The sequence below is a fragment of the Stegodyphus dumicola genome, chromosome 2 (assembly GCF_044657685.1).
Source record: "Stegodyphus dumicola isolate Sdum_Otavi_A_Nest chromosome 2, ASM4465768v1".
Taxonomy (NCBI): Eukaryota; Metazoa; Arthropoda; class Arachnida; order Araneae; family Eresidae; genus Stegodyphus; species Stegodyphus dumicola.
Genome location: NC_140769.1, coordinates 27,576,294 through 27,603,778, shown reverse-complemented (window position 1 = coordinate 27,603,778; position 27,485 = coordinate 27,576,294). Strand labels below are relative to the sequence as shown.

The window sequence follows — 27,485 nt, the reverse complement described above, 5'->3', positions numbered from 1 at the left end:
GGGCATTTTTCGTGGCGTCTGTACGAACGTATGTACGTATCTCGCATAACTCAAAAACGAGTAGCCTCAGAACGTTGAAATTTTGTATATAGGACTGCTATAACATGTAGATGTGCACGTCCTATTTTCGTGGCATTCGGACGCGCCAAACATATATAAATATATTTATATATATATCCACTCTGTTACCCGGCTCAGTGATCTCAGTTTCTTTACTCTTATATGTTTGTAAATTGTACATTTTTTACTTTAAAAATGATTGAATTATGTTGTTCTTATCTTTCGGTTAAGGTTTTTATGCCTTTAGTAAATCTGTATGCAATACTTTGAAAATTATCAACAATTTTAAAGTTCTCTAAGTGTCGCTAAGCCTTTTTTAAATGGCGGCCATTGATGTTTACATTTGAAACAGAGACTAGTGGATTTGTTGCCAATCTAGAGAAACTTAGCTTCGCAACAACAAAGATAACGCCTTCATTTATTATTGCCAATTAAATCATGCTTAATTCTTTCTGGAATATTTTCGAGGAAATAAATGTTTAAGATTTACTTCGTAATTTTTAATATAGATATTTTGAGTTTTTATGCATTTTTGCTCTCTCGCGAAGTGAGAATGAATTAAATGAGAATTAATTAACTGAACGAATTGAATGAGAAATACTTAGTCGTCTGTGAAAAACTGTTTCTTTTTTGTTTTGTTTGCTTAATTTCTTTTATACATCGTTCTAGCTTTATTATAGTATTTGAATAGAACATGTGGCAACGATTAGATAATTCTATTCTTCAAATGATATAAATTTTGTGCATTATGAATTATAATATGAACGAAATATAAAAGTTAACTGTTATATAATTATTGGATTATTTAAAGAATGCATTTATTCTATTGTGCTTGATGCGCTGTCGGCGAAGTAATTTAATTCAATCCAATAAGTTTAAATGAAGTGCAAGGAAAAAAATGCGTATAATTTAATATTCCGTACAAGGAAGTCATGTGGTGTACACATCAGATTTTTTAGTTACTTATCCTGTTTCTAAACAGAAACACCACGCATCTATAGTGTCCTTAAGCTTGCAATTCTAAGATACTTTCACAGATGCCCCAGAGGCTTTATTTTATAGAAATGTAGCTGTTATTTCGGTAGCAAGTGTTGCCAAATTAATATTATATCCGCAGTATATTTCAGAACGGACATGATTTCTGCTGCTTAAAAAACTATTATAATGCACTACATATGTGCGGTAGCATAGAAATAAATAGAATTATAATTTTTTCCACGATTAATTCACAATATATATATAAAGTTCTGGGTTCTTTTTAGCAAAGCATGCGTTGAGTTACAGCCTGGTAGTACACCTAATTTTAATCAACAAATTTACCACTAGACTAGAAGAGAAACACGCTAATGTGACAATCAAAATCGTAAAAAACAACCTTATATTTAGCGTAGGTATAATGAAACACTCAATCGATTTCGAGGGCAGCTAAAGGTCCCTCCTCATCAGGAGAAAGAAATACATAGAAAGAAGAAAATAAGAAACACGTGGTGCTTATCAGCACTGCACGTGGTTATAACTAGATTTTTAATCAGAGTTGCACTGGCCGCCTACTTTTACTGAGCCAGGCTGTCTGATCAAGCATAAAGAAATATTAGCGAAGTTAAAATAGGGAGCGAGGGGCAAATGCACATTACGCTCATAATCTGAACTTCAAATAAAATTTTAACTTCGCTAATATTTCTTTATGCTTGATCAGACAGCCTGGCTCAGTATAAGTAGGCGGCCAGTGCAACTCTGATTAAAAATCTAGTTATAACCACGTGCAGTGCTGATAAGCACCACGTGTTTCTGTGATTCCTATTTTCTTCTTTCTATGTATTTCTTTCTCCTGATGAGGAGGGACCTTTAGCTGCCCTCGAAATCGATTGAGTGTTTCATTATACCTACGCTAAATATAAGGTTGTTTTTTACGATTTTGAAATTTACCACTGTTTATGCATTCCATGCTCTTTCAGCGTTTTTATGTAATGTTTGGATATAATTAAATATAGTAAATTTGGTAATGAAAAATATTTTACTATGTAAAACATGATCAGGTAGTGTAACTGACTAATGAAGTACGGTTTTCAATATGAGCACCTAATGACAATAACGATGAAACATCGGAATGATCATTAAATTCATGACACTGCCAAAAAATCCAAGAAAATAACTAATGACACAATAAATCTTATTTTATCTACAATGGTTTTGTTTTGCGTAATTATGGCAAATCACTCGAGGGCTATCTGCCTAGCAGGAGCGATGCATTCGTGGATAAATGTCTAAGGAAAACTGACTCGTTTACACGTTACACATCGAAAAACCACGAAAACACCCGTGTAGCCAGACGGTTCGCCAAGATTCGAACCCCAGAACTTTATCTTATGCCGAGCGGTAAAGTCTTATGCGCCTTCACCGCTCGGCATCTGGTAGACAATTCCGAAATGACTTCTGATATCCAGAAAGTTTATTCTAGTGAAATAAGCCCACTGAATAGTCGGAAAATTCAGCCAGAATGTCAAGTGAATGAATCTCGAAGGCAATAGCTGTTGGAAGTATTCCAGAAATGATAGTGCAATATAAGGCATCAAAGAAAATACGAGATTTGCTATAAAAGAAAGGAAAGATAAAGCATGTGAAGCAACCTTTTCTTGGGAGAGAAGTTCTAACTGACGTGATAATGCGTAAGGAAACTCTACGTTATTGATAAAATCTTAAGTGCATCAAACTGAATTATAGATCTTTTTCTTCTTAATAGTACTTACAGGAGGTATTAGTAAGAGATTAGTTATAACTGAAGGCATGTTTTGCCAAATAATAGCAAACATCAAATAACTTATTAAGTCCAGTAAAAGTATAAATACATATTTTAACATTTTTTTCTGTGTCTGACAAGCAGCCTTTTAAGCAATACTTATTTTCTGCCGTAAAAAAAAAAAAAAAAAAAAAAAAAAAAAAAAAAAAAAAAAACACCTTGCTTTGTAGCATTACTATTTCTAAAAATAAACAAATAAACGATGATAAATCTAAAGTTTGAGAATCGAAAAGTATCAGCACTATTCAGTGCAAAATAACAAAATGTAGCAGCATCTTTTTATGTTTCTGGGGGACTAATGTAAGTATGATAGACTGTGTATAAGCAGATTTAAATATTTCTCTCATGAATAATAGAATACAGGGTTTAGTTAAAACCTCAGAATCCTTTTTGCTGTTTATCCATTAGCGTCAAGCAGCTAAGGATACGAAATCGCCCATACATGCAAGCACTCACGTCTGCAATGAGTGCTTGCATGTTTAAATTCAAAAGAGACACAATAGTATCAAACTCGAGATTAATTTGTTGATAACTTTGAATAAAGTTTTTAGAAATCACTATTGCTTTTTATATTCTATGCGAATTTTAGTTTCATAATTAATCATCCCTATACATTTTAAATTCAAGCAAATTAATCTTTTAGTATCTAAATTAGCGTTTTAATTTCTCATAATTATTCTTTCTAGTATTCTGGAAATTACAGCAATAATTTCGTACGTGGAATTCTTTTTTTACATCAAAATTTGAACACAGCGATATAAATGTCATCATTATACTTTACATAATTTTCACTCGCTTGTTAAAAGTTTTTGAAGTTGTTTTTTTTTTTAAAAAAACAATAAAATATTTTATTGTTATAAACTGAGTAACTGTTTATATTCATAAACATAAATCTTATTTAAATAATAATTAGTTATTTCTAAAAGCTTAAACTCTGTTCCCCTTTGACGCGTTGTAAGATGGCAAGTAAACAGGAGTAGCTGAAGATATGCTGGACACGAAATTTTACGGAGATTTTTACATATTTTGAGGGGGCAATTAGTTATGTTTTCAAATTAACTACTTTTTATGACTTTGTCCCTGTGTATCTTCAATGCAAACCAGTTTTCTTTAGGAAGTTCTCCATGAAACCATCAAGGTATCCCTCTCACATCCAAATAACCTAACATACAATTTACTTTTATAAGTCATAATTGACCTTTATACATACGTGCCTTCAAAACAAACATTTTATATGTACTCATTCTAATATTCGGTTTGCAATAAGCTCTAAAATATTATTGTTTACAAGCAGAAGTGTAAACTTCAATTGACTCAAAGTATGATTGACAACTGAAATAAGCGAAATTTGAATGATTATTGTATCTAAATTTCGAATCTCCCGCCCTGTTCGGTATGGCGCCATCCATTATCTATGGGCCCGAGTTCGAATCCTGGTGAAAACTTGAATGTTTGTAATTCTATGGTGTCTTTGCTGTATAGAGGCACTTAAAATACACGGCATGGAGAAAGTCCTCTAGAGTCGCTTGGTGATGAGGAAACGAAATGGGAGACCATCGAATCCGCCTTTCGGCAGATTATCCTTTAAACCTGGAACGGAGTTTGGAAAAACCGTGGTCTCGTATATAAAGAACCACGCGATGTTCTAGTTGTCATTATTATCAAAGGCCTATTATAAGCTCAGGTTTTGCGGTCATAAGTGATGTAGAGACATTAGGTAATTTTTGGAAGCAGGCAAGATGAAAAATGAGCGATTGCCTTCGCCGGGAATCGAACCACGGACCTCTGAAATACCGGCTCAGTGTGCTGACCACTACACCACGAAGGCACGCCAAGAAGGCGGGAGAAATACCTTATATAGTCCCCCCTTTTAAAGGGCGACTGGGGTTTTTAAGGGACCCAATCGCCAAATCCTCGGTGAGGAGAATCATCATCCAACACCCTTTTAGTTCGGGCGCCACTGTAGAGTCATTAGGTTAATTAGAAGCAGACAAGATGAAAAATGAGCAATCGCCTTCGCCGGGAATTGAACCACGGACCTCTGAAATACCGGCTCAGTGTGCTGACCACTACACCACGAAGGCACGCCGAGAAGGCGGGAGAAATACCTTATAGTGACATAAGTCGAGCTTCGTTGCTACCCAACTAGACTCGTTTTACGTCACAAACACTGATATTAAGATTTTGTTCAAGTGTTCTAATTGAACCTCCAAGAACCAATAGATCACAGCAAATCAAATATGAACAGACATTCAGTCAATATTCTCGTCAGCTACACATTTACGCATTCGCAATTTTAATTTCTCAATTTCCGCAATTTTCTCAATTCTCTCAATATTCACAATTTTCTCCGATTGGCTACGGCTTAAACCCTATTTCACAGGTTTCAATGAGCTTAATGATTTGAGCGCTTTCAGTCTATGAGCATTCATCGCGTAAATTGTCCATAAGACCCCGCGGCGCCAGTGGCAGTCGCAGCCCTGAGTTCACCACTACGTTAAAATTCGTGAAATTGTCTGGATGTTACAGTATGGTAAGGGAAGTAAGTCATAAAAATAGTTCTGCATCTGAGGAGGCTTCAGATTTATAATTGCATAAAAAATAAAAACTGTTGTCCGAAATTGTTTTTAACCATAATTACAAAGAGACATATAATATGTAAAATATAAAAACGATATATAGATACATATGACATAAAAATTAATTGTAAGAAATATTATGATATCTGCGTGTTTCTTTGTCTAATAGACCGACGCAAGGTAGTGTAATATAAAAAAGTTAATTACAAGAAACATTATGATATCCTCGTGCTGCTTTATCTAATAGTCCTACGAAGGTAGATAGCGGCAATTACATTAGCCTCTTAGAGACTAAATACTGTACTATCAAAGCAGAAATGATGCAATTAAATAATTCAGTAATATTCAAAGAGATAAAATAAAAACTGATTAAACAAAGAGTTATTTCAAAAGAATGTTATAAAAATACGAATCGGGAGCTTTTTATTTATCTTGATCCTAATTTTTTTCTTAGGAAATCTTTTGAAACAAAATTCATGTAATGCTTGTTTAATAAAAAAACCCTTTTTTTATCGACGCAATGAAATTTTAATAAAGCAAAAAATCTTTAATAATTGTTGGCAATTATTAATCACACTGCATAAAATTTATTTCTCAATGATTACGGACTGAAAATTAAATATGAGAATTTTTAGAAAATTTATGGCTGTGTTCGATATTCTGATTAATTGCGAAAAAATATATCTGTATAAAACGAGTAATTATTATGCGCCTCATATGACAGCTTTTAGACTTATAATTAAATTTGAAATCATAAAAAATGAATAATAATAAACAGTGAAATTTTTGTCTCATTAAAATGTTGAAGATTTTATTTTAGTTTAAATATGTAGCTATAAATGTTTGCGTATAAGCAAACTTTTACATATTTGGTTCATATAAAACAAAAAATTTACACTGCGCAAAAGAAGGGGGGAGACAGTTCTATATATCTCACGTTCTACTGCGCCGATTGATGAAATTCTACTTGCGATTTTCATCTCTCGAAAGCTCGACTTATGTATTATATTTATATATAGCATTGCTCTAATATAGATATTTTGACACAAAATTGGACATTTTCTACAAAATTTGAAGAAAATTATCTATTAAACTTATTATTTCTCAATATTGTGGTTTTCCTAATATCAGGCATAATTTTTATGAAAACTGTTGATCAGGATTTTAAGACATTGTGACCAATTATACAAGCTATATACGATTATAAAACGGTCTGCTTACAAAAATTTTAGAAATTCGATTTAATGGTATAGTAAAATGTAACTGATTTTGGGGACATCAATAATGCTATTTTTTAAGAAAATAATAATTACATCGCTTTTAAAATAGGTTATTTTCACTACGCAATCTTCTAATTTGAAAAAAGAATACCTAAATAGATTTATTTATTTATCTATAATGTTACAAACAGTACGTGTTATGTCAATCGCGAAAAGAAATTTTAATTATATTGCATTTGAATCATTTTGATATATGTAATCTACAGTAGAAGCAGCATATACAATATCAAGGATATCGTACTAAGTACACAAAAGTTCAAGATTTATATTTAGTTGTAAATATAGTTATTTATTGAGTCTTAAGACTGTGCTGTATTTTTTATACATTTTGATATAATGAAATGTACCTCACCTTCTTAAATATACAATTTTTCTTGAAAATTATCACACTACAAAAGTGCTTCTATGTTTAGTATTACAAGATTTGGAAATGTTCAGTTTTATTTGAGATTAAGGAAGTCCACATAATATGAGATTTGGAATAGACATTTCCTTAAATGTATATTCCTTAAATTTTAAGGCAAATGATGCTTGCCTTGCATTTATCTTACATTTTTCCAGTTTTCAAAGTACTGTGTACTGTCAGTATGCAATATCTGTAGTATATTAATAAGCTAAAGATGATGCATTTTACAGCGTACAGTTTTTGTTAAGAGTAAATGGATTCGTCTAGACGTTACAGTGAAAAAAGTGCTTATGTTACGCTTATTACAGTATGTCATCTACGGGCAAAAAGGTTGTCACACAGACTTATACATATTTTGTATAAATTTGAGTCGCATCACTTGCATGAAAATAACCTATTTTAAAACCTGAGTGTACATTTGTGCAAGGATATATTTTTACTTCCTTGTACGAAGTAGGGAGTATTGTAATCGCGAAAAGTTCCAGGCAGCATATTTCAACGAAAATATCCATTTTGACCGCTATCGAAGGCAATTTAACGATGTTTTTGCGTGATATCTGTACGTAAGGACAGAAGAAAATACTCCTTTCCTTCAAAAAAATTATAAAACTGCTTTAAAATGAATTGTGAAGAGAAATTTTCGTGGCGTCTGTACGAACGTATGTACGTACGTACGTATCTCGCATAACTCAAAAACGAGTAGCCTCAGAACGCTGAAATTTTGTACATAAGACTGCTATAACATGTAGATGTGCACCTCGTATTTTGTTTGGAATTGGCAGCACCAAACATATATAAATATATTTATATATATATCCAGCCTGTTACCCGGCTCAGTGATCTCAGTTTCTTTACTCTTATATGTTTGTAAATTGTACATTTTTGCTTTAAAAATGAATGAATTATGTTGTTCTTATCTTCCGTTTAAGGTTTTTATGCCTTTAGTAAATCTGTATGCAATAATTTTAGAATTATCAACAATTTTAAAGTTGTTTAAGTGCCGCTAAGCCTAATAATTTTTTTGATGGCGGCCATTGCTTGTTTACGTTTCAAACAGCAGACTAGTGGATTTGTTGCCAATCTAGAGAAACTTAGCTTCGCAACAACAAAGACAACGCCTTCATTTGCTATTGCGAATTAAATCATGCTTAATCCTTTCTGGAATTTTTCCGAGGAAATAAGTGTTTAAGATTTACTACGTAATTTTTAATACATATATTTTGAGTTTTTATGTATTTTTGCCTTTTCGCAAGTGAGAACTGAATTAATTGAATGAGAAATACTCAATCGTCTGTGAAAAACTGTTTCTTTTCTGTTTTGTGTGCTTAATTGTTTTTATACATCGTTCTAGCTTTATTATAGTATTTGAATAGAACATGTAGCAAAGATTTGATAATTCTTTAAAGGATCTAAATTTTGTGCATTCTGAGTTATAATATGAACGAAATATGATACTGTTAAGTGAATCTAGCGCCAGAAGTGTCGCTATAGTAAACAAATAGAGTGAATTTTAAAGAATGCATTTATTCTATTGTGGTTTATGCGCTGTCGGCGAAGTAGATTTAATTGAATTCAATAAGTTTAAATAAAATGCAAGAAAAAAGGAGTATAATTATAAGGTTAAATTTCAGTTCCTGATTTCTCTCTACTGTGTTTATCAATTCTTCCGGTCTTGCGGTTTCAAGCATTTTCATAGAAATTGCTTCAACGAATGCTATTTTATAGCTAATACTTGGTTATTTTTTTAAGTATTCATTTACCACTTGCTAAAGAATCTATTTTTTTCAACAATTTCCATTTACAAATAACTCGAAAGCTTGTTTTATTTTTATATATACTGATATAAAGTGACTATTATAGATGCTGTTTTTTCATTTGTAAAACTTTGAAAAGAAAACATTATGTCATCAGTAAATTGTACTTTAGATGTATTTGCTAAACTCCTTGAGGATATTGTTCAGATATTTTGCCTCACATTAATTACTTCAGTTTGCTATCTCAGAGCATATTTAAAGAAATCTTTGTTTTTCATTTATTTAAACAATACAATGAAAAACATATTCTGAATATTTCTTCCGCCATTTTCAAGTACCTTTCGTTTTTGCGCTAAATGCGGTTCCTTTTTTTTTTCTAAATGGCAGACACAAATGATTATAGACGTTTGGCCACTACTAAGGCCAGAAACATAAGTCACTTTATTATGAAGTCAAAACTAACAGTGGGCCACCTTTGCGTCCTATAAAAGAACGAACAGTTAAAATCATGGTTTCTCCAGAATTCGAACCCGAATTCTATGGCACCGCAGTCGGCTCGCCTAACCACTACACCATTATACCGTCTGTGAGAGCATGCAAAAACTTTATTCATTTAAAACCCGACTGAACTGCATTGCGCTGGTATTATTTTGCGGATTTCGTTTAACTCTTTCATACATAACATGTTTCAGTCAGAAAATAGAATCTGTAGATTTTTTAAGCCAGTGAAGAAGGCAGAAAGCGTGATGCATTTTGAACAGACAAAACCTTATGATCACTCACCTAAAGCCTTGTTAATTGGAGGTGGCTGAGTTACTGGCTGCCTCCCTTTGTGGAGATACATGACACCTTCTTTAGAGCTATGGGGACACTCGTGTCCAGGTGGGCTGAAGGGAGCCTCCAATTCTTACCTAAAGCCATGTTGGTTCACCTTCAGATCACACAGTAGCTTCAATACGGGCAAGCATAGTTTCGCTGAACTTTTTGATGTGTGTTCTCAGAAAATTCGAAACAACTATTAAGCACAGATCCGTCAGTTCGTATAAATTACGTGGCATTGGATCTTGAGCTAGGAAAAGTCATTTCCTGATGTCCCACAGATGCTCAGTGGATTGCGATTTAGCTGTCAGGAGTTAATGCTGAATTCCTGAAGTAATGTGAGCAAAATTTTGGGCTTGTGCCAAAGAGTGCTGTCTTGCTGAAACAACCATCGTCATTTGGGAAGACATGAAAAGATGCCACCACTGTTTGTAAAAGCAAATCTGTGATAACCTGCAGTGATAGTCTTATAGTAATACATTTTACATAGCTTTGTCTGCCAAAATCACAGGACCTAAGGAAGACTATGTAAATTTTCGTTCATAGCATATATGATCCTCCATACGCCTGAGCTGCACCGGCCGTACATTGGCCTAACAGCCGCCGGCGAGTTGAGAGGCCAACAAGCCCCAAAGAATTTTGAATCATCCACTGACATTATAACACGTTCCTCAGCACTTTGTATATATTAAAACATAGAGAAACCTAGTGAAATAAGTGACGACTTATCGCTGAGTTCGAGTATTTCCGACAGCGTCAGAAGAAAAATACTCTTTTATTCACTCAAAGAAATGATAACAGATGGCCCTTTCTCGGGCTTACAGAAAAGCCTCCACTCTGGCTGTTAGATTAAGGTAAGACAGGTGACAGGTGACGGAGCACGGGGAAGCCTGGCGTCTAACAGAGGTAAACAGGCATATGTCCCACACCCTCATTAATATGATTACATTAATATGGTGCATTAATATGATGCTCAGTTATTAAGGTAAGACAATAAGAAACTAATCTAATACTAAGCTAAACAGACTTATCGAAGCTATACACATACCTAACGTAGTTGGGTCTTAATCTCAGCTGGCGTACAATATGGCAGAGTGCAGTAGATTTAAAAACGAAGTAGCCAGCCGGCAAACATGCGCCATTGATGACTCTTAAGTAAATTGAACCTTCCTTAAATACTCCTTCTAAATCAGTTGTATAAAATGCGATATTAAAAACTCATTTTGGTGGGGAATAGCAGATGGAAAACGAGAATGAACCTTTCTTAAATACTCCATCTAACTCAGTTGCATAAAATGCGATATGAAAAACTCATTCTGGTGGGGAATAGCAGATGGGAAACGAGATGCTTAAAATAACACTTAGAAAGTTAAAGCAACCCCTCTACAACATAATGCAACAGAAATCGTGTTTCATGTAACCAGTGCACATGTTTTAGCTGTTCATTAGTCTAATGAAAATTCTAGAAGCTCAGTTACATGAGGGAAAGATAATGATGTGGTGTCAACAAAAAAACTTTGGTCAGTCAGACTTGTATATTTAGAAACGTTCGCTCATTTTTTTTTTTTTTTTTTTTTTTTCTCTTAAACACTTTTGATTTGACCTGATTAAAAATCACCTGGCAATAGAGAACTGCAGTGTCGACAATTGCGCTCTACCAAACGTGAAAGCCCACGGTGACTGCTGTCATTCATGACGCCTGGACGATCAGCAGTCAACATCTTTGCGTCTACTGCTCATCGTCCGGCTTGGCCGTTTTGAAATGATTGTTCCAAGTTCTCGGGCTATGAGGACATGTCTTGTATCGAAATTATAGGGCTTTACCTATGAGAAGTTATTTATAACATTCTGTCTATTCCGTATGAAACCCTGAATCACTGTCTCTTCCTATTGTCTTAACGATCCTAAATCATATTCGCATATAAGAATCAAAAGGTATTTGTAGCTTTGTTGAGAAAGAAATGTTCTTTAATTAATTAAGCTAGTAAAAAAGCAGTTACAGTGAATATAACGGTGACACGTTAGAAAATAAGAACAAATGTTTCACGACTTTTAATAAGTCCTGTTTAACCCTCAGAATTTTCTTTTTTATATATTGAATTATTTTTCTCTATTTTTTTGCATAAAATTCCCTTTTTATTGTTTAAAAATTGAATATTTCGAAATGCTGGCAATTATGGGAGGTGTAAAATTGCAGTTAAAGAGGGAAATAATGGAGACCGTTTATCTAGTTTTTACGTAGGTTTCTGTAATATATACTCTTTGCAAGAAAACATACCTTAGGTTCTTGAAAATTGCGTAGATCGTTAATGAAATTATAATACAATTTGGTATTACTTAGTTTCAACACGTTCTGAATTTTTACCGTGCTAAATTTCTTATCTCTGATAAATTTCTTCAAATTCATTTTAAATTTTTTGTTTAATTATTTATCTCACACTAATTCGTTGCCTTATTCAGTTTTGTTTTCCACCCAGATTTTCCCCGAAAGTTGCGTATTTATAAATGTAATTAAAAAGGATTAATTTTTTGAAAAATCGTAATGGCAGTTTATCAGGCACACGCAATAACATTTTAATACTGCTTGTATGTAATACCAACACCACTACCGAGTATTCGGAGTAAAAACACTCGATAGTGGTGATCGGCAGCCTGATAGCTCAATAAAAACGTGCAATTATTATGTAAAAGGACACGTTATTATGTAAGAGGAATTTCCCTTTATGGTTGTTATTCTTTATTTATATAATTATTAAATGTGGATAAGCTAATTCAAAAGAAAAGCTTGTTCTAACATCAGCACAAGCTTGTCTTTTGTCATTTTCACTCTTGCAGGTGAGGAAGCAGGTTCTGTAAAAAAAAACTTCGAAACTAGTACTGTAATTTCTGAAAAACTCCGATTATTGTTCTTTTAACTTTTAATAAAACTGTATTAAATTATTATGGCAAGTTTAGTTGATATTATATTTATTTAAAAAATACTTTATTAATTGAACTAAGATTTTATGAAACGTATAATTGATTTGTAACATCGCATTTTTAAATTTAATGCAAATAAATTTCTTTCTTAAGCTGCAGAATGAAAGCCTAAGTGATTTTTTTTTCTTAAGCGTGCATCAGATTTCTCTCAAAATAAACATAAGTAGATATTGAGAAAACACACACATACAAATACACACACACACGCGCGCACACACACACACACACATATATATATATATCAAAAGTTGTATGATCTTAAATTCAATTAGTGCGAAAACAAGTTATTCTACTACTTGCGCATTTGCTGCAAAGTAAATTAATAATAATTTATTTACTAAATCAATATTATTTAGTATACATATATAAAAGAAAAAAACAAACAAGAAAAAAAATATCGTCAGAAATTCCTAGCTCAGTGAATAGAATGAGATAGAAAATCGGCTTTCGTTCAGACAATCGTCATGGAATTCTAGCATTTTTTTCGCTATTACGGAAAATCAGATAAGCTAAAAGACAGTTTTCCGGTGCAAGAGATTGAATGCGAAATCCTAGTAAATTTAGCTTTTTATAACCGCCTGAATTTCCGAAGAGTTATAAATAACATTCATGCGGAAAATAGATGAAAGCTTCTATATTAAAGGAAGGAGCAATTTTTTAAAGTCGTAATAATCGTAACTCTAGAATAACAAAGCCATAATTCCTTAACAATATTGATCTTTCTATCACAGTATATCATAAAATTAATCTCAATATAATACTTTTATACAACATTGGTAACTCTAAAAATCTTATTCTTACCTTCTTCTACATTGAAAAGAATTGGTAAATGAAAAGAGAATAAGTAGCTAATAATTTTAAATTATAACTAAAAATTATTTATTTGATTATTTCATCAATATTTTGTCACAATCAAGCAGTTGAGCTGAATTTTAAAATTCATATTACGCAAAACCTTCAAATTTCTAAGCAATTCCAGTTTACACACATATGTGTGCGTATGTAATACCAACACCACTTTTTTGACACCAGTTGTTATGTTATTTTCTTCCTTCACGTACGTACGGGGCTTGTAGATTTGGAGTGAATAGCAACGACACTTGATGAAGTATCGAAACACACTTTATTGGCCGGTATGAATCCGGACAACTCCAAAATCTCGTTCACAGTCGTCGAACTGTTAGAAACATGCTGATACGATCAGCAACACAGCTTTCAGGTTATCAAGCTATCAGGGTGGAGACAGCTTCACTGCAAAGCACCAGAGTACAGCTCCCGACTCTGCTTAGTCGTTCTCGGAACTTCACGTACCCTAGACACTCTACAACTCGCGATGCACTCGACGATACGCAGAGCACAGCTCCTGACTCTTCGGTTCAGAGCTCAACGCGCTCTCTCGACGAAGCATTAACCGCGATACACTAAGAGATTCTTCGATGCACTCGAGGACCCACTTGGCACTCGCTGCCCGGCTGTCAACTGGATCGACTCCGTATGGACTGACTAATTATCTCGCACTCTAAACGAGGCACACTTTCGATACTAACTCTCCGCGTACCAGCAGGGTTTATATAGCTTTTGACTGGTGTTCGAGAACATTCTTGGCTAAACCGGTAAGAATTCCTTCCAGAAAATTCCCATTCGTCCATGGCATATGGCCAGTTTTGTCGCCAAATGGGCGATTTCTCGCCAAAGGTGGCAACCCTGCCTTATCTTGCCATTACTTATGGCAACCCTAAAACTGCTGCTTAACATTAATTTTTTTTTTCTGGTTTTCATCATGAATGACTGGAAAACAACTGCAATGGAGTAGAAAGTTTTTTTTTTTTTTTTTTTTTTTTGCATTGTAATAACTGGGGCAGGCTCTACTGCATAGGTAGAAGAATGACTTATGAATGATTTAACTTGAAGATAGACATATCCGTGTCTTGAATACATAACTTTATCCTTGATAACTTCATTCTTAGAACAAATATTCATTTTCATTGCACATCATTATTATACGTGCGCCATGCACCCTAGAATGTTTAAGCAAATGGACAATAGCTAGCGTAGGCTAAACGGTACGTCTAATCAACAACGAGCGAAATAGAAAAAAAGGTTACGAAAACAGCCAAAGAACCAGATGTACAGTAAATTATTTCTTTAACGTGATTGGGTGCAATTTCATCGCATTGCAGGCATGATTACATAGAGATCTTCAAATTGATACTACACAAAATTATATCAAAAAACGTGCAACAAATTTTTTCCTTTGTGTACTATTACATCCAAATAGCTCTATCAGCTGTTTGCGATGCTCACCTTTTCCTAGAGCAAAACACAAATATCCTTCGGATATTCTAACCTAACATTTTGTTAATTATTTGAAGTACCTACTACTTTACTGATCCAACTTTTTTTCACATTGCTTTTTTTCACATTATTTTCATTCATTTCTTCTTTCTTCGCCGACTGATGGCGGCTAAGTGAAAGATCTCATTCTACCATCTTGATTCTTCATGTTTTCCTTTTGTTGTTCCAGACATTTTTTTATCTGATACAAAGTAAAAGCGCGCTGTCACTCTCTTTCCATTCGACACAAGTCAACTAATATTTAAGGATTAATTTTCAAATGATGCATTTTATATTCAAAGTCAAGAAGGAGTCGTAACCAAATTAAAAACATGAACTAAAAGAACTATTACTAAAGGTAGTAATTTTGTTAGTAATTTTCGTTCATATTTTATATCTTGCATATTCTCTTTCAAGAAGAACGTAGGCAAATAAAATTAGGCATTAAAAGAACTGCTGCTGAATTTAGTAATTGTGGTTGTAATTTTCTGTCATATTTTATATCTTACACCCACACCCACACACATACATATCAATCTATCTACGTATCTCTCTCTCTCTCTCTCTTTATATATATATATATATATATTCAGTTTAAATTAAAACTAATCAGACAAAAAAATGCTAGAAAAATGTAAACGTTACTTTTTCTTTTGCCTTTCTATCTGCTCAAATTCATTACCGCCAAAAATTGCATACACAGATGCAAGGAACTGAACTAGTGAATGAAATGACTTAAAAGAGGTGCGAGTATGTCCAGATCATTCGTACGAATGACTTAAGATTAATAAGAGTTAGCGTTATCCTTTTACGTTTCTTAATTGAAATGAACAATTTCTTAATTGAATTCCTCAGAATTGAAATGAACAGTTCTTAAATGTACCTGTAACAGGCGTTTTCGATATGAGGGGAAAAATATAAGCAGTTTTCACAAAATGTGACTTTTAGTGCTTTGATATGCTATTTGTCAAAAAACATTTCTCAAGCGTTTTACACTATTATGAATCCGGCTTAAATAAAAAAGTAGCACATCTATCGCTGCCGGTCTATACGGGGTAGCAGACCTCTTAAGATGATCAAGAAATAATTAATTAGGTTAATTACGAATCGTTAAACCTAGACAATTAGCTCGTTAAAAAGGAATCTGGACGCGGCCATTACTACTTGTGTTCGGTATTTTTATCCGCTTGGTCACAAGCTGGCCGAAATAAAAAAAGATTAAAAAAATAGTCAGACAACCGATTAAGAAATTGCAAGTCTGAAAACATGCTTCAGCAGAATTTTCTATAAAAAATATTCATTAAAATATACAAAATTCATTAAAACAAATATTTAAAGCGATTGAAATCCAGTGAGTATTTCAAATAATAGGAAATCCTACGTATATCAGAGCTGTATAGCTTTTAGAAAAACAAGAAACTATCTGTCCTCAGTGCTGTACACAAGATATAACTGAACAAATGTGTATGAAGCTGATATCCAATCATGATCTTACAAACAGAATGATACACTCTTCTGATTACTAAATTATTCAAAATGCTGTGATTAAAGAAATGAATTTATAATGCGAGTTTCTTTTAGATCTTAAAAATATTCTACAAACATGTTAAAGTGAAAAGCAATTCTCAAACAAAAAAAAACTATATATAAAAAAAGCAGAGAGCAATATTAATATTAGGAATAAAATTTAAAACTTTTCGCATTGAATGAAAAATAAAGGAATTATTTTTAAAACATAAAACAATTGATTTTATACTTAAACAAAATGCATAAAGTAATGATTGTATAAGTTCTGAAATTGGCTGGAACTAAGCAAAAAGAGTGTGTTGACTGCTTTTAAATATGAAAAAAAAAAAAAAAAAATAAAGTATGCCACAAGCTAAAAACCAACCACTTACCTGTCCAAGCTCATAGCCAAAATCGTGAAAACAGAAGTTGACACTGTCAAATTGGCTAAAAAATTGCTTATCACACAAAATGTACCCCCAAAGGGCCAGTGGCTGTTTAGCATGAAGACAAAATTAAAGGCAGCATTTCCACCTGCCAGTAAGAAATCAGCAATAGCTAAATTTAAAAGGAATAGATTGGTAACAGTTCTCATTCGACGATGGGCTACTATTATCCATATGACGATCAGATTTCCCACAATTGCCACCAGTATCATGAAAGCAAACACTAAAGTCCACGACAGTTGCTGATACCAAGGTAGAATATACGGCTGGTTGAACAATCCACTCGGAATAGTATTATTAAGACACTTAGAATAAACTGTATAATTGAGGTCATCGGTCTTTGATGAAGTATTGTTTTCTCTCAAGATCATTCTGAACATTTCCTCACATTGAGATAAATTACCCTTAAGTGCACTGTCTTGCAGTTCTATGTATGCTTCCAGAAGATCGATTTCCTTCTCTTGGATATTTCCCATTTTGGATAATTCGTAATTACTTAGATATTACCAAGATTTAGTTAATTCTGTTCGGAATGGGATGAATCGTTCTGGATATAAAGGGCAATTATGGAAATTTCTTTTCACTGATAGACTTCAAAAGACTTCTTTGTAACCTCACTTTTCTTTCATCTCTGTTACTGCAATTAAAATACACTTCTTAAAATTCAGTAATATATAAAATACACTGGTTAGAACCTAATAATATTACATTAACCTTTAACAGCATGAATTTTAAAGTCAAAAATGCATTAGTATTGATATGAAATAAAATAGAAAAAATACTAAAAAAAAAAAAAAAAAAAAAAAATCTGAACTAAGCTTTATTCTAATTTTTGAAAAAAAAAAAAAAAAATATTGTTTTTGCTAAATGATTAAATTAGGCAAAATATATAAAAACAATTTTATGCAATAATACATACTTTTATACTATTACTTTGTTCAAAAAATTTTAAGACTTGGAATACATCAAAACAATAACAAACACAAAATCAAAAAATTCCTTTACACAAATGATATCGACAGCCTACACATCAACTCACAATAATGATCGTTACACCTTTAGTGGTGCCACTACCTGAAACTTTCAAACCTATATATGTAAACAGTGTGTATCGATTTGATTACACTATGCAGTAAGCTAAAACTTGTTTTTTGATTTTATTTACATGACTAAATATGAGTATGTTGCCAAATGGTAACTACATGCATTTAAGGATTAAATTAAATCACTACATTTGGTTTCGAATTTTCATAATACGTAATTACAGTTTTTGTCCTCCTTTCATGTATGCCAATAATTTGTTTTTAAGCGATAAAATCCAAAGTCTAAACTTTCTGAAACTAAACTAAAAATTTACTTTTAAATACATAAATTTGACAAAACTGTTATTGCGAGTATATGGCAAATTCGTACAACCAACAAACTTTTTGCAGAAGCCATTGATTTTCGACAATAAAAATTTATTGCAAAGGGAAACATCAGTTGAAAAATAAATCCGGAAGAATTATTAACCATCAGGGACGAAAGTAATAATGTGGTTAGCAATAAAGATATGCAAAAGCTCAACCATTGTTTATATACATATTATATCTCAAACTCATGAACCATTTAATTTTTAATTATTTAGTTCATGATTACCGACGTTAAAGTAATATATTTGAAACGAAAGCCAAAAATTCTGAAAGAGTTAAGATTGTAACGAGGCTCTTTAACGTTTAATATGGTTTATCAGTAGGGATTATCGATAGAGATGGCCTAGTGGAATAGGGAAACAATTTATAGAATATTAGATGACTATGCATTTAGACTTACAGGGTAAAATTATGTACCTTTTGTTTGTACTTAAAATGGAAAAAATATGAGATACAATTCTACAAAAATACTTAATGTTTCAAATTAGACATATCATAAATTTAATGCATTTTTATTTAAATTATTCAGATATAAAAGTTTAAAAATTTAAAATTTGTATGTATTGCTTTTAAATAGTTTAATTTGTTCATTAATAATAGGCAGATTAAATATGAATGAAAAATATCTCATTTTTTCCAAATGGCAACAGATTTCGAATGAATCTGTTGCCATTTGGAACAAAGCATTAAAGTGAGACAACGCAAAAAAAAAGTGAAACAAAGCATTAAAGTGAGACAACGCAAAATCATGTTTCGAGACTAATACCCCTCTGCGCTAATAAGCTTCAAGACGTTATATATCTGAAAAGGCTGCCCTCATCGAGGATGTTTATAAAATTCCAAACTGAATACATTCAAAATTAATAATTATAACGTTTTGATCATGCCAATCAGCACAACTGTTAACATTGGAGGCTCAGTATGTGTAACTCCCGTGTAATCATAAAACCTAAAGCAATTATTACATCATGCGTCTTTTACGAAAAGTCATATTATTACATCATGACTAAATTAAATCTTTGGATGCATCACATATTAAACTTTATATATTAATTATTAGTAATAAAATATTAAATGAAACCTTTATTTAAACATACGTTAAAATGTATAATATTTAAATTTAACATCCTAATTATTCTCAGTTGATATCAGTTTTTAAATGCTTCTACATTTAGTTAAATATCTTCTGAAAAAAATAGTCTTTAGATAAAGAAAATAAATTGTTTTTTAAACGTAAGTATAATCGTTTCTTAGAAGAATTATGTATCATTTGAGTATGCGATTTATTCTTTAATGTTGCATTAACTGATAGATCATATTTAAAAACAGAAGCAAATTTTAACGAAATATTTTAAATATGTTACTATTTTTTATTTGAACCCAATGTAAACAACATGCAAAATCTGTTTCGACCGAATACATAAAAATTTTATTTTTAAAATTCTATATATTTTTCATAGTTAAAATAATTAATTATTTATAAGAATTAGAATTTTTTAGTTTTATCATATTCGGTACAGCATGATTGAAATTCGGGACATGGAAGACAATTGCTCCCATACTGAAGTTTAAATAAAAATGGGGCTTTAACGTTAGTGCAAAATGTCATTTTCCTTTTGCACCGAAAAACAGGAGGAAATTATTTGCAGCAATATTTACATAATTCGCGAATAATTTATGTAGTTTTATGTGTAAAAGGTGCTAGCGTAACAAGCATAGCATCTTAGCGGAAACCATTAAAGATATGTTAAAGCAGTTCTTACTAGTTCTTTTAAGCGCTCAGTTCATTGAAGAATCTTACTGCAACTGAACTGTTTCAATGCCTCATTTACCGTATTTAGTTTAATTAAATTAAAGAAGAAAGAAAATTGTTAATGCTATGCATTAAACTGATATTGCAGTTCAAGCTCTGATTTTTGCTTTATATTATCAAAAATAATTATATTTAAAGTTATTTTCATATATTTTTTCGATTTTATTTTGTTTCTAATCAGAAACATTTGCTGAATTCATCAAGGATCTAAAATAATTATATTGAAAGTTATTTTTCCTATATTTATTTCGATTTGATTATGTTTCTAATCAAAAACTTTGCAAAAATTCATCAACAACAAAAAAAAAAAAAAAAAAAAAAAGCATGCACAAAAATTTATGTCATAACAATAATATAATATTTAATATAAAATAATACGCCGAGCAAGTATTACTTTAGAAGTCAAACAACAAACCATCGAAACTAGTCCTGTGAAAATTTGCTAATATAACGCTGATTTTTGTTGTTTGACTTCTGAATTAATAAAATAATATATTAATTTTTATGACTATATTGGAAATATTTTCATGTGAAGTATTAGTTGGTGAATGAGCATTTGCATGTTAGGAAACATACGAAACATAATGATGTTTCCACTATACTCTCACAGTATTCCCAAATCAATTTTAGCAGCATATCGAGACGTAGAGGTAAAAAAAATGTAGAAGCTGAACAAAAGTAATGCTTTGTGTTCTTTCACTGAAACAACAATCTTGGTATAAATGTAACAATCACGCAAACTCTAGTGATCGATAAATCAACAGTTTGCCGTTATTTCATTGAAGCGATATTATTATGAAGTTACTAAAATAACTACCCGAAAAATTTAAGCAATTTCTGTCAGTTAATTTCAAAACAATTTTCCAAATTTTCTACTCATGCAAAGACTACTTACTATACAATATCTACATACAAAAAATTGCTTACCTAAAAGTTTATTCTAGGATGATTTTTTTTTTCAGATAGAATTTCGAAATATAAGTTTAAAATTTTTCTCAGGATTCCATTTCTCATATAAGGCGAGAAACATCTAAACCAAATACTATTTTGAGAAGTGAAATTTCCAGATGGCAATCTCAGGTCTTGTAACCAATGTCCTGCTCGTTTGATGTCCGGAACGAGGGATAAGAGCTGTCTACCGTCTCGTGCGGTTTGTGGGACAGATCTGGAAGTTGGGCGCTGTTGATCTCCACGCTTCCCTCCATCGATCCTTGCGCATATATCCACCGACTCTTCCTTTCTCAGCGGATCATATGACTTTAGTTCTCGCAATCTCAGTTTGTAAGTGGCCATTAGTATAGGGTGAAAGGCTCATGAAAAGAATCATAAAAAGAGAAACGATCTTTAATAAATTTCTCTTCAGGCAAATTATTGTTTTCTTTTAGTAGTTTATATTTTAGAAAAAATTCCTATATTTAGCTATTGGTAGCTGTATTATTGAACTACATGGACTCAACTATATGACAATGAATACATATACATATAGTACTCGAATATATGATATGAAAAATTGCTAATATTACCTTTTCTTTTCCTCAAATACGTGAAAAGCATACTCATGTTATATGAGTGAACTAGCATTTTAAAATATGTTGATTTGTCCCTTATTGCTTAACGCTTTCATTAAAAGGAAGCCTGTTTAAGCATTTCTACTTCAACACATCGTATTAGACAATTTAATTATATTCTTTTTAGCGTACATTAAACATATCAAGATTGCATATGCAACGCCATTCACTTGAATTATTTGTCGACAACTTAAAGAATTGGCTTATATATAGAAAATTATATTATACAGGGAACAATATGGAAAATTAGCAGACGCTTTTTGCTTTTGAAATAGAATTTATACATAAAATGTATACGAACACATGGCCCAGTTTAGCAAATTTCGTATTGTACAATATATAACATTAAAAAAAAATTAAGCAAATCTTATTAATAATGTTGTGTGCGCACGGATTTGTAATAGATTTAATGCGCACAGAACGGATGATAGCTAAAATTTATTTTACCAAAGGCTCATACAGCTCTTCTCAGTAGCACAGAGCTCAGTCAACACTTATACATCAAACTGCTAAGAACATTAAACTTAATACAATGCAAGAGCGAATGCAAGAGCGGAGATATCTCAGTGCCCTGCAGTCGATTCTGGAAGTGAGAAACTGATGTGATGCTTTCTCCAGTCCTGTGTTGTTTTCCCTCGGCTGCCATAAAATCTCTAGTACCTTCAATTTCTCGAAATTACTGGAAGGTATATACTGCTTAAACTTACATACAAGGGCTGCATACCGTTACAGTTACGCATAGGAATCAACTACAGTTATTCAGTCAAAGTACCAATTACAGTTACAGAGGTGCTGGGCCAAAATGTCGCGACAAAAATAAGTCGCCCAAACCACCATCAGCTTGGCGATATCTTTGCTAATTTAACGAGATAGCCATGCCTCTGTAATCGCATTTTTATGGCAGAGCGCCAGAAAATCATTCTATTTATATTTCTTTCTCTTCAAATTTCCATGTTTCATTATACAATAGGTACCACAGTTTCGTCGGACTTGCTTCCAGTCACTCGTCGAAGGCATGAAAAAGGAGGGAGAAAATTCCTTATATACCCCCCTTTTCAACAGCGATAGAGGATTAGGGAACCCACTGGCGAAATCCTGGTGGTGAAGAATTATCACGCAATACCTTTTTGGTTCGGGCGCCACTGTAGAGTCACTTAGAGTTTTTTGATACAAGGAAATCGAAGAAATCCGCATGGCCATCACCGAGACTCAAATCTCGACTTCTTGAATACCCGTCGAGTGTGCTACAGTTACACTACGAAGACATGAAGAAAGCAAGGAGAAAATACCTTATAACTTCCCTAAAATTATTTATACATGCACATAATTTCGTAACATTAATCCTATTGTAGTCGCTTTATCATTTATTTAAACCGCTTTGATAAGTAATAAAAATTTACAAAATATTACAGTCAAGATTCTACCCCTATAAAAGAATAAAATTTTTTACTAGCGAATGAAAATTGGTTTCTTTCAAACCGAAAGCGGAAGTGGCATCATTACTTTCAGTTCTTTTCTTTTTCATTCAAGGAAAATTTTCACGCTGTAAGCGGAATTAAATGTTCGGTTTTATTTATTTTTTAAAAATTAAACATGTTATAATATTTAAATATATTAAATTGTAAACGAAAATCCTCTTTCCCAAATCCTTTCTGATGAATTTCGTTTGTTGTTAGACATAATTCGATGAACTGCGGATTTTTCAATGGATGAAACATTTTATTTTTAATATTTTCTGTTAGTAACATGCTGAACATCTTAAATGCTTTATAACATGCAGAAAACTTTTAATATAAGCGTTGAAAATCTGTGAAACGTCTTATTTAGTTATTTATATACTACCACTCACCAACGAAATAAAATCTTGAAAAAAAAATTATACTTTTATTTTGAAATTCTTATACACCTCGTCTAAACTAAAAACTGGAGAATATTTCAGAACTAAAACAAGCATGGAAAATGCAAAAAATACATGCTGTTTTTGTTGCTTTCGAATCTGTGATAAAGCCTATTCAAATAGTGCCATGGCTGAAGATTACAGCACTGGCAATTTGCAAAATGTTATCATCATAGAGGTTCAGTCTCTTTAGCAAGAGCCAATTTTAACGAATTCAGCAAGGATGGCCAGACAATCAAAAATGTGTGCAGTAAAAATATACGTTATTGATATGTTATACATTTTTCACTTAATCACAACGAATCTCCCACTTCATTAAAAAATCTGATGAGTACACCAATACACCACATGACTTCCTTGTATGGAATATTAAATTATCCGCGTTTTTTTATTTCATTTAAAATTATTTGATTGAATTAAATCTACTTCGTCGAGAGAGCAGAAACCACAATAGAATAAATGCACTCTTTAAGTTTCACTATATTTGTTTACCAGAGGGACACTGGCGCTAGGTTCACTTAACAGCGTTATATTTCGTTTATATTATATCCAGAATGCACAAAATTTATATCATCTGGAGAATTATCTAATCGTTGCCACATGTTCCATTCAAATACTTTAATAAATCTAAAACGATGTATAAAGAAAATTAAGCAAACAAAACAAAAAAGAAAGGTTTTCACAGACGATTCACTAATTCTCATTTAGTTAATTCAGTTCTCACTTCCCGCCAAGGCAAAAATACATAAAACTCAAAATATCTATATTAACATTTACGAAGTAAATCTTAAACACATATTTTCTCGAATAAATTCCAGAATGAATCAAGCATGATTTAATTCGCAATAATAAAATAAGGCGTTATCTTTGTTGTTGCGAAGCTTAGTCTCTCTAGATTGGCAACAAATCTACTATTCTGCTGTTTCAAATATAAACAGATATGTCCGCCAAGTTATTTAAAAATGAGGCTTAACTGCACTTAAACAGCTTTTAAATTGTTGATAATTGTGCAAATATTGCTTGCAGATTTACTAAAGGCACAAAATGTCCGCAGGGTTCTTGTGCTGGCCCTGATTTATGGAATATAACATTTAATTCTGTTATTGCCGCAAACTGGCCAGCACATACCCGGGCATATGCGTATGCAGATGATACAGTTTTTATCATTCAAGGACGAACTTGAGAAGACTTGCAAAGAAATGCTATTGAAACCTGTGATCTCTTTTATAACTTATGTTCTAGAATTAAATTAACAATTTCCGAACCAAAATCGCAAATTTTATTAATCCCTAAAAAAGGAGGATCTTTGGGTTCGACGGCCTCGAATCACCATTCATGGTACACGTATACCTATCAAACCGCAGCTCAAATTTCTCGGCGTTATCTTTGACGAGAAACTGAACTGGATGCCGCATGTTTTGGAACTAAAGAGACGAACTGTTATAATTGCATGTAAATTGCGTCAAATGCAGAGTCGTGGATAGGGAATTAGTCCCTATATACAAAAGGTTCTTTATCTCACCGTTATCGAGAGAATGGTCACCTATGCGGCTGCTATATGTGCTGAACCCATGCAGGGTCGCAAAGTGCGCCACTTGCAAAGTCTCCAGCGTCAATTTGCCTTACAGATAACTAGGGCGTTTCGTACTACCTCATCCAGTGCATTAAATGTCATGGCGGGACTGATCCCTCTTCATCTACGTATTCTGCAGGAAGCAGCAATACAATCCGTCAAGGTTTTGAAAAAACCTTTCATCCTATTTGATGAACTTTTCACACCATTGCACAAAGAACAACCCTCACAACATTTGGATGTGCATCCAGTCCTTCAAGAAACAGGACTTCGGATTTTCCTTAAGGACGTAACACTGCCACCTATCCCAAGCATTCAATATTACACTGATGGATCTAAAATAGATCAACAGACAGGCTGTGCCCTTGTAGCCTTTCATAATGGTCAGTCAATTTATCAGTGGCTGGGTCATCTCCATGGAAATAATAGTGTATTTCAAGCGGAGGCCCTAGCCATCCTCAAAGCAGTTCAACACTGTAAAACAAGTGGTGCTATGGAGGCAATAATTATCACTGATAGTCTTTCGTCGCTTCCAGCGATTCAAAACCCCAGACATTCTTTTTCGCTTATCTCGGACATCCAATGTGAACTTCGTAATCAAGTTGGAAATAACATCACGCTAGCTTGGACTAAGGGCCATGCTGGGGATCACGGTAATACTTTGGCAGATAAGTTAGCCAAATCAGCTGCCGAAAATACCGATGCCGAGGCTGAAGAAGTGATTCTTAAGTGGCCAACATCTCACTTAAAACGAGCTCTTCTTTTAAAAGTTATATCCCAATGGCAACTAGAATGGGATACTGATGAAACCGGTCGACGAACGTACAATCATATTACGTATGTGGATCAATGTCGTCAGATAACAAATCATCAACTAGTAAGATATATCTCGGGGCATGGTCCATTTCCAAGCTACTTTTACAAGCATGGAATTGCAAATAGTGAATATTGTGTCTGCGGAACTCTAGGCATACCTGAACATTATATTACTACATGCCCGTTAACGGAGGAATTTCACATTCCTTTCCCTGTGGATAATCAACTAGCATTTAGTAAATTTTTAATTAAGCAGAAGTACCTTATCAGAAAACTCTCAAAAATTATGGATATTCTCCACAGTTATGGATCTGATCTATGTCAGGTTGTCTAATGTTAATGGTTTTGTCCTGTTTTCATAATACAACTGTATTCTTGTACACTCCAGTTGCATTCTTGTCTATTTACATATTATAACTATATTCTTTCTTTTTAATAGTCCCAGTATTGTTACAAATATTATTAAAAATTGTATTGTATTTTAAATGCACTATAAGATATTGCACAATAAGTATTATACTCGCAGCCTCAAACTATAGATATGGTATTACTATCTTACTGAATTACAAGCTACATATTAAGTATTCTAATCTGGTTATATATCAAAAATATTGTATCGAGCATTGTAATAACTATTGTATCAAACTATTAGCATTGTATCATATTTCATTATAATTACAATATACAATATTTGCACTCTAAGTACTGCATTATATTCTAACTAGTCTATTAACTGAATTTACTTATTATTTTAATTCTTGCATTAATTATTGTATTAAGTTGGTAGTTATGTAATATTATGTTGAGTTATAAGCTCTACCCTAAGAATATGTGATGCAACATATTGAAATTATGAACATCGTATCGCTATGTATGCTTTAGTATGGAACTGTAAATTAAATTCTTTGCAATACAGAAACTGGATTATTAGCTGGATTATTAGCATAACGTTATAAGTAGTCTTCATTCAACTTGGCATTAACTATTTTATTGAATTACATGCAGAATTTTAGACTTTAGATTTTAGATTTAGTTTATTGATTATATTGAATTATATGTCGTGTATTGCATATTGCACAGAATTATTAATATTGAATTGATCATAAGTATTTTTTATACATTATATTGGTATAACTATATTGTTGCAATGTATCGCATATTGCACAGAATTAATAATATTGAATTGATCATAGGTATTTTTATACATTGCATTTGTATATTTATACTGTTGCAAAATATGTCTTTTTATCCTCAGTATTGTACTGAAGTGTTGCTCTTGTGTATTGTATACAAAGTATTGCATTTAATTCGCTTTAGTTATTAAGAACATTGCCTTATAGGCATCATACTATTAAGAATATATATATTGCACTTCTTTTTATACCCTGAGATACGTACTGAATTAAATATTGTATTAATTATTTTACTGAACTAGCAATTGTGTTA

The 27,485-nt window shown here is 32.4% G+C and overlaps 1 protein-coding gene across 1 annotated transcript in view; it reads right to left on the bottom strand.

Moving 5' to 3' along the window:
• LOC118189265 (tachykinin-like peptides receptor 86C) overlaps positions 1-21,324 on the bottom strand; it is a 279,647-nt gene extending 258,323 nt beyond the window's left edge. Inside the window, exons 1-2 of the mRNA XM_035359844.2 lie at positions 21,113-21,324; positions 16,907-17,597 (exon numbers count right to left, since the gene is read on the bottom strand). Coding sequence (XP_035215735.1) covers positions 16,907-17,436 — 530 coding nt within the window. The 5' untranslated portion in view covers positions 17,437-17,597; positions 21,113-21,324. The remainder of the gene's footprint in view (positions 1-16,906; positions 17,598-21,112) is intronic.
• Positions 21,325-27,485: the final 6,161 nt, after the last annotated feature.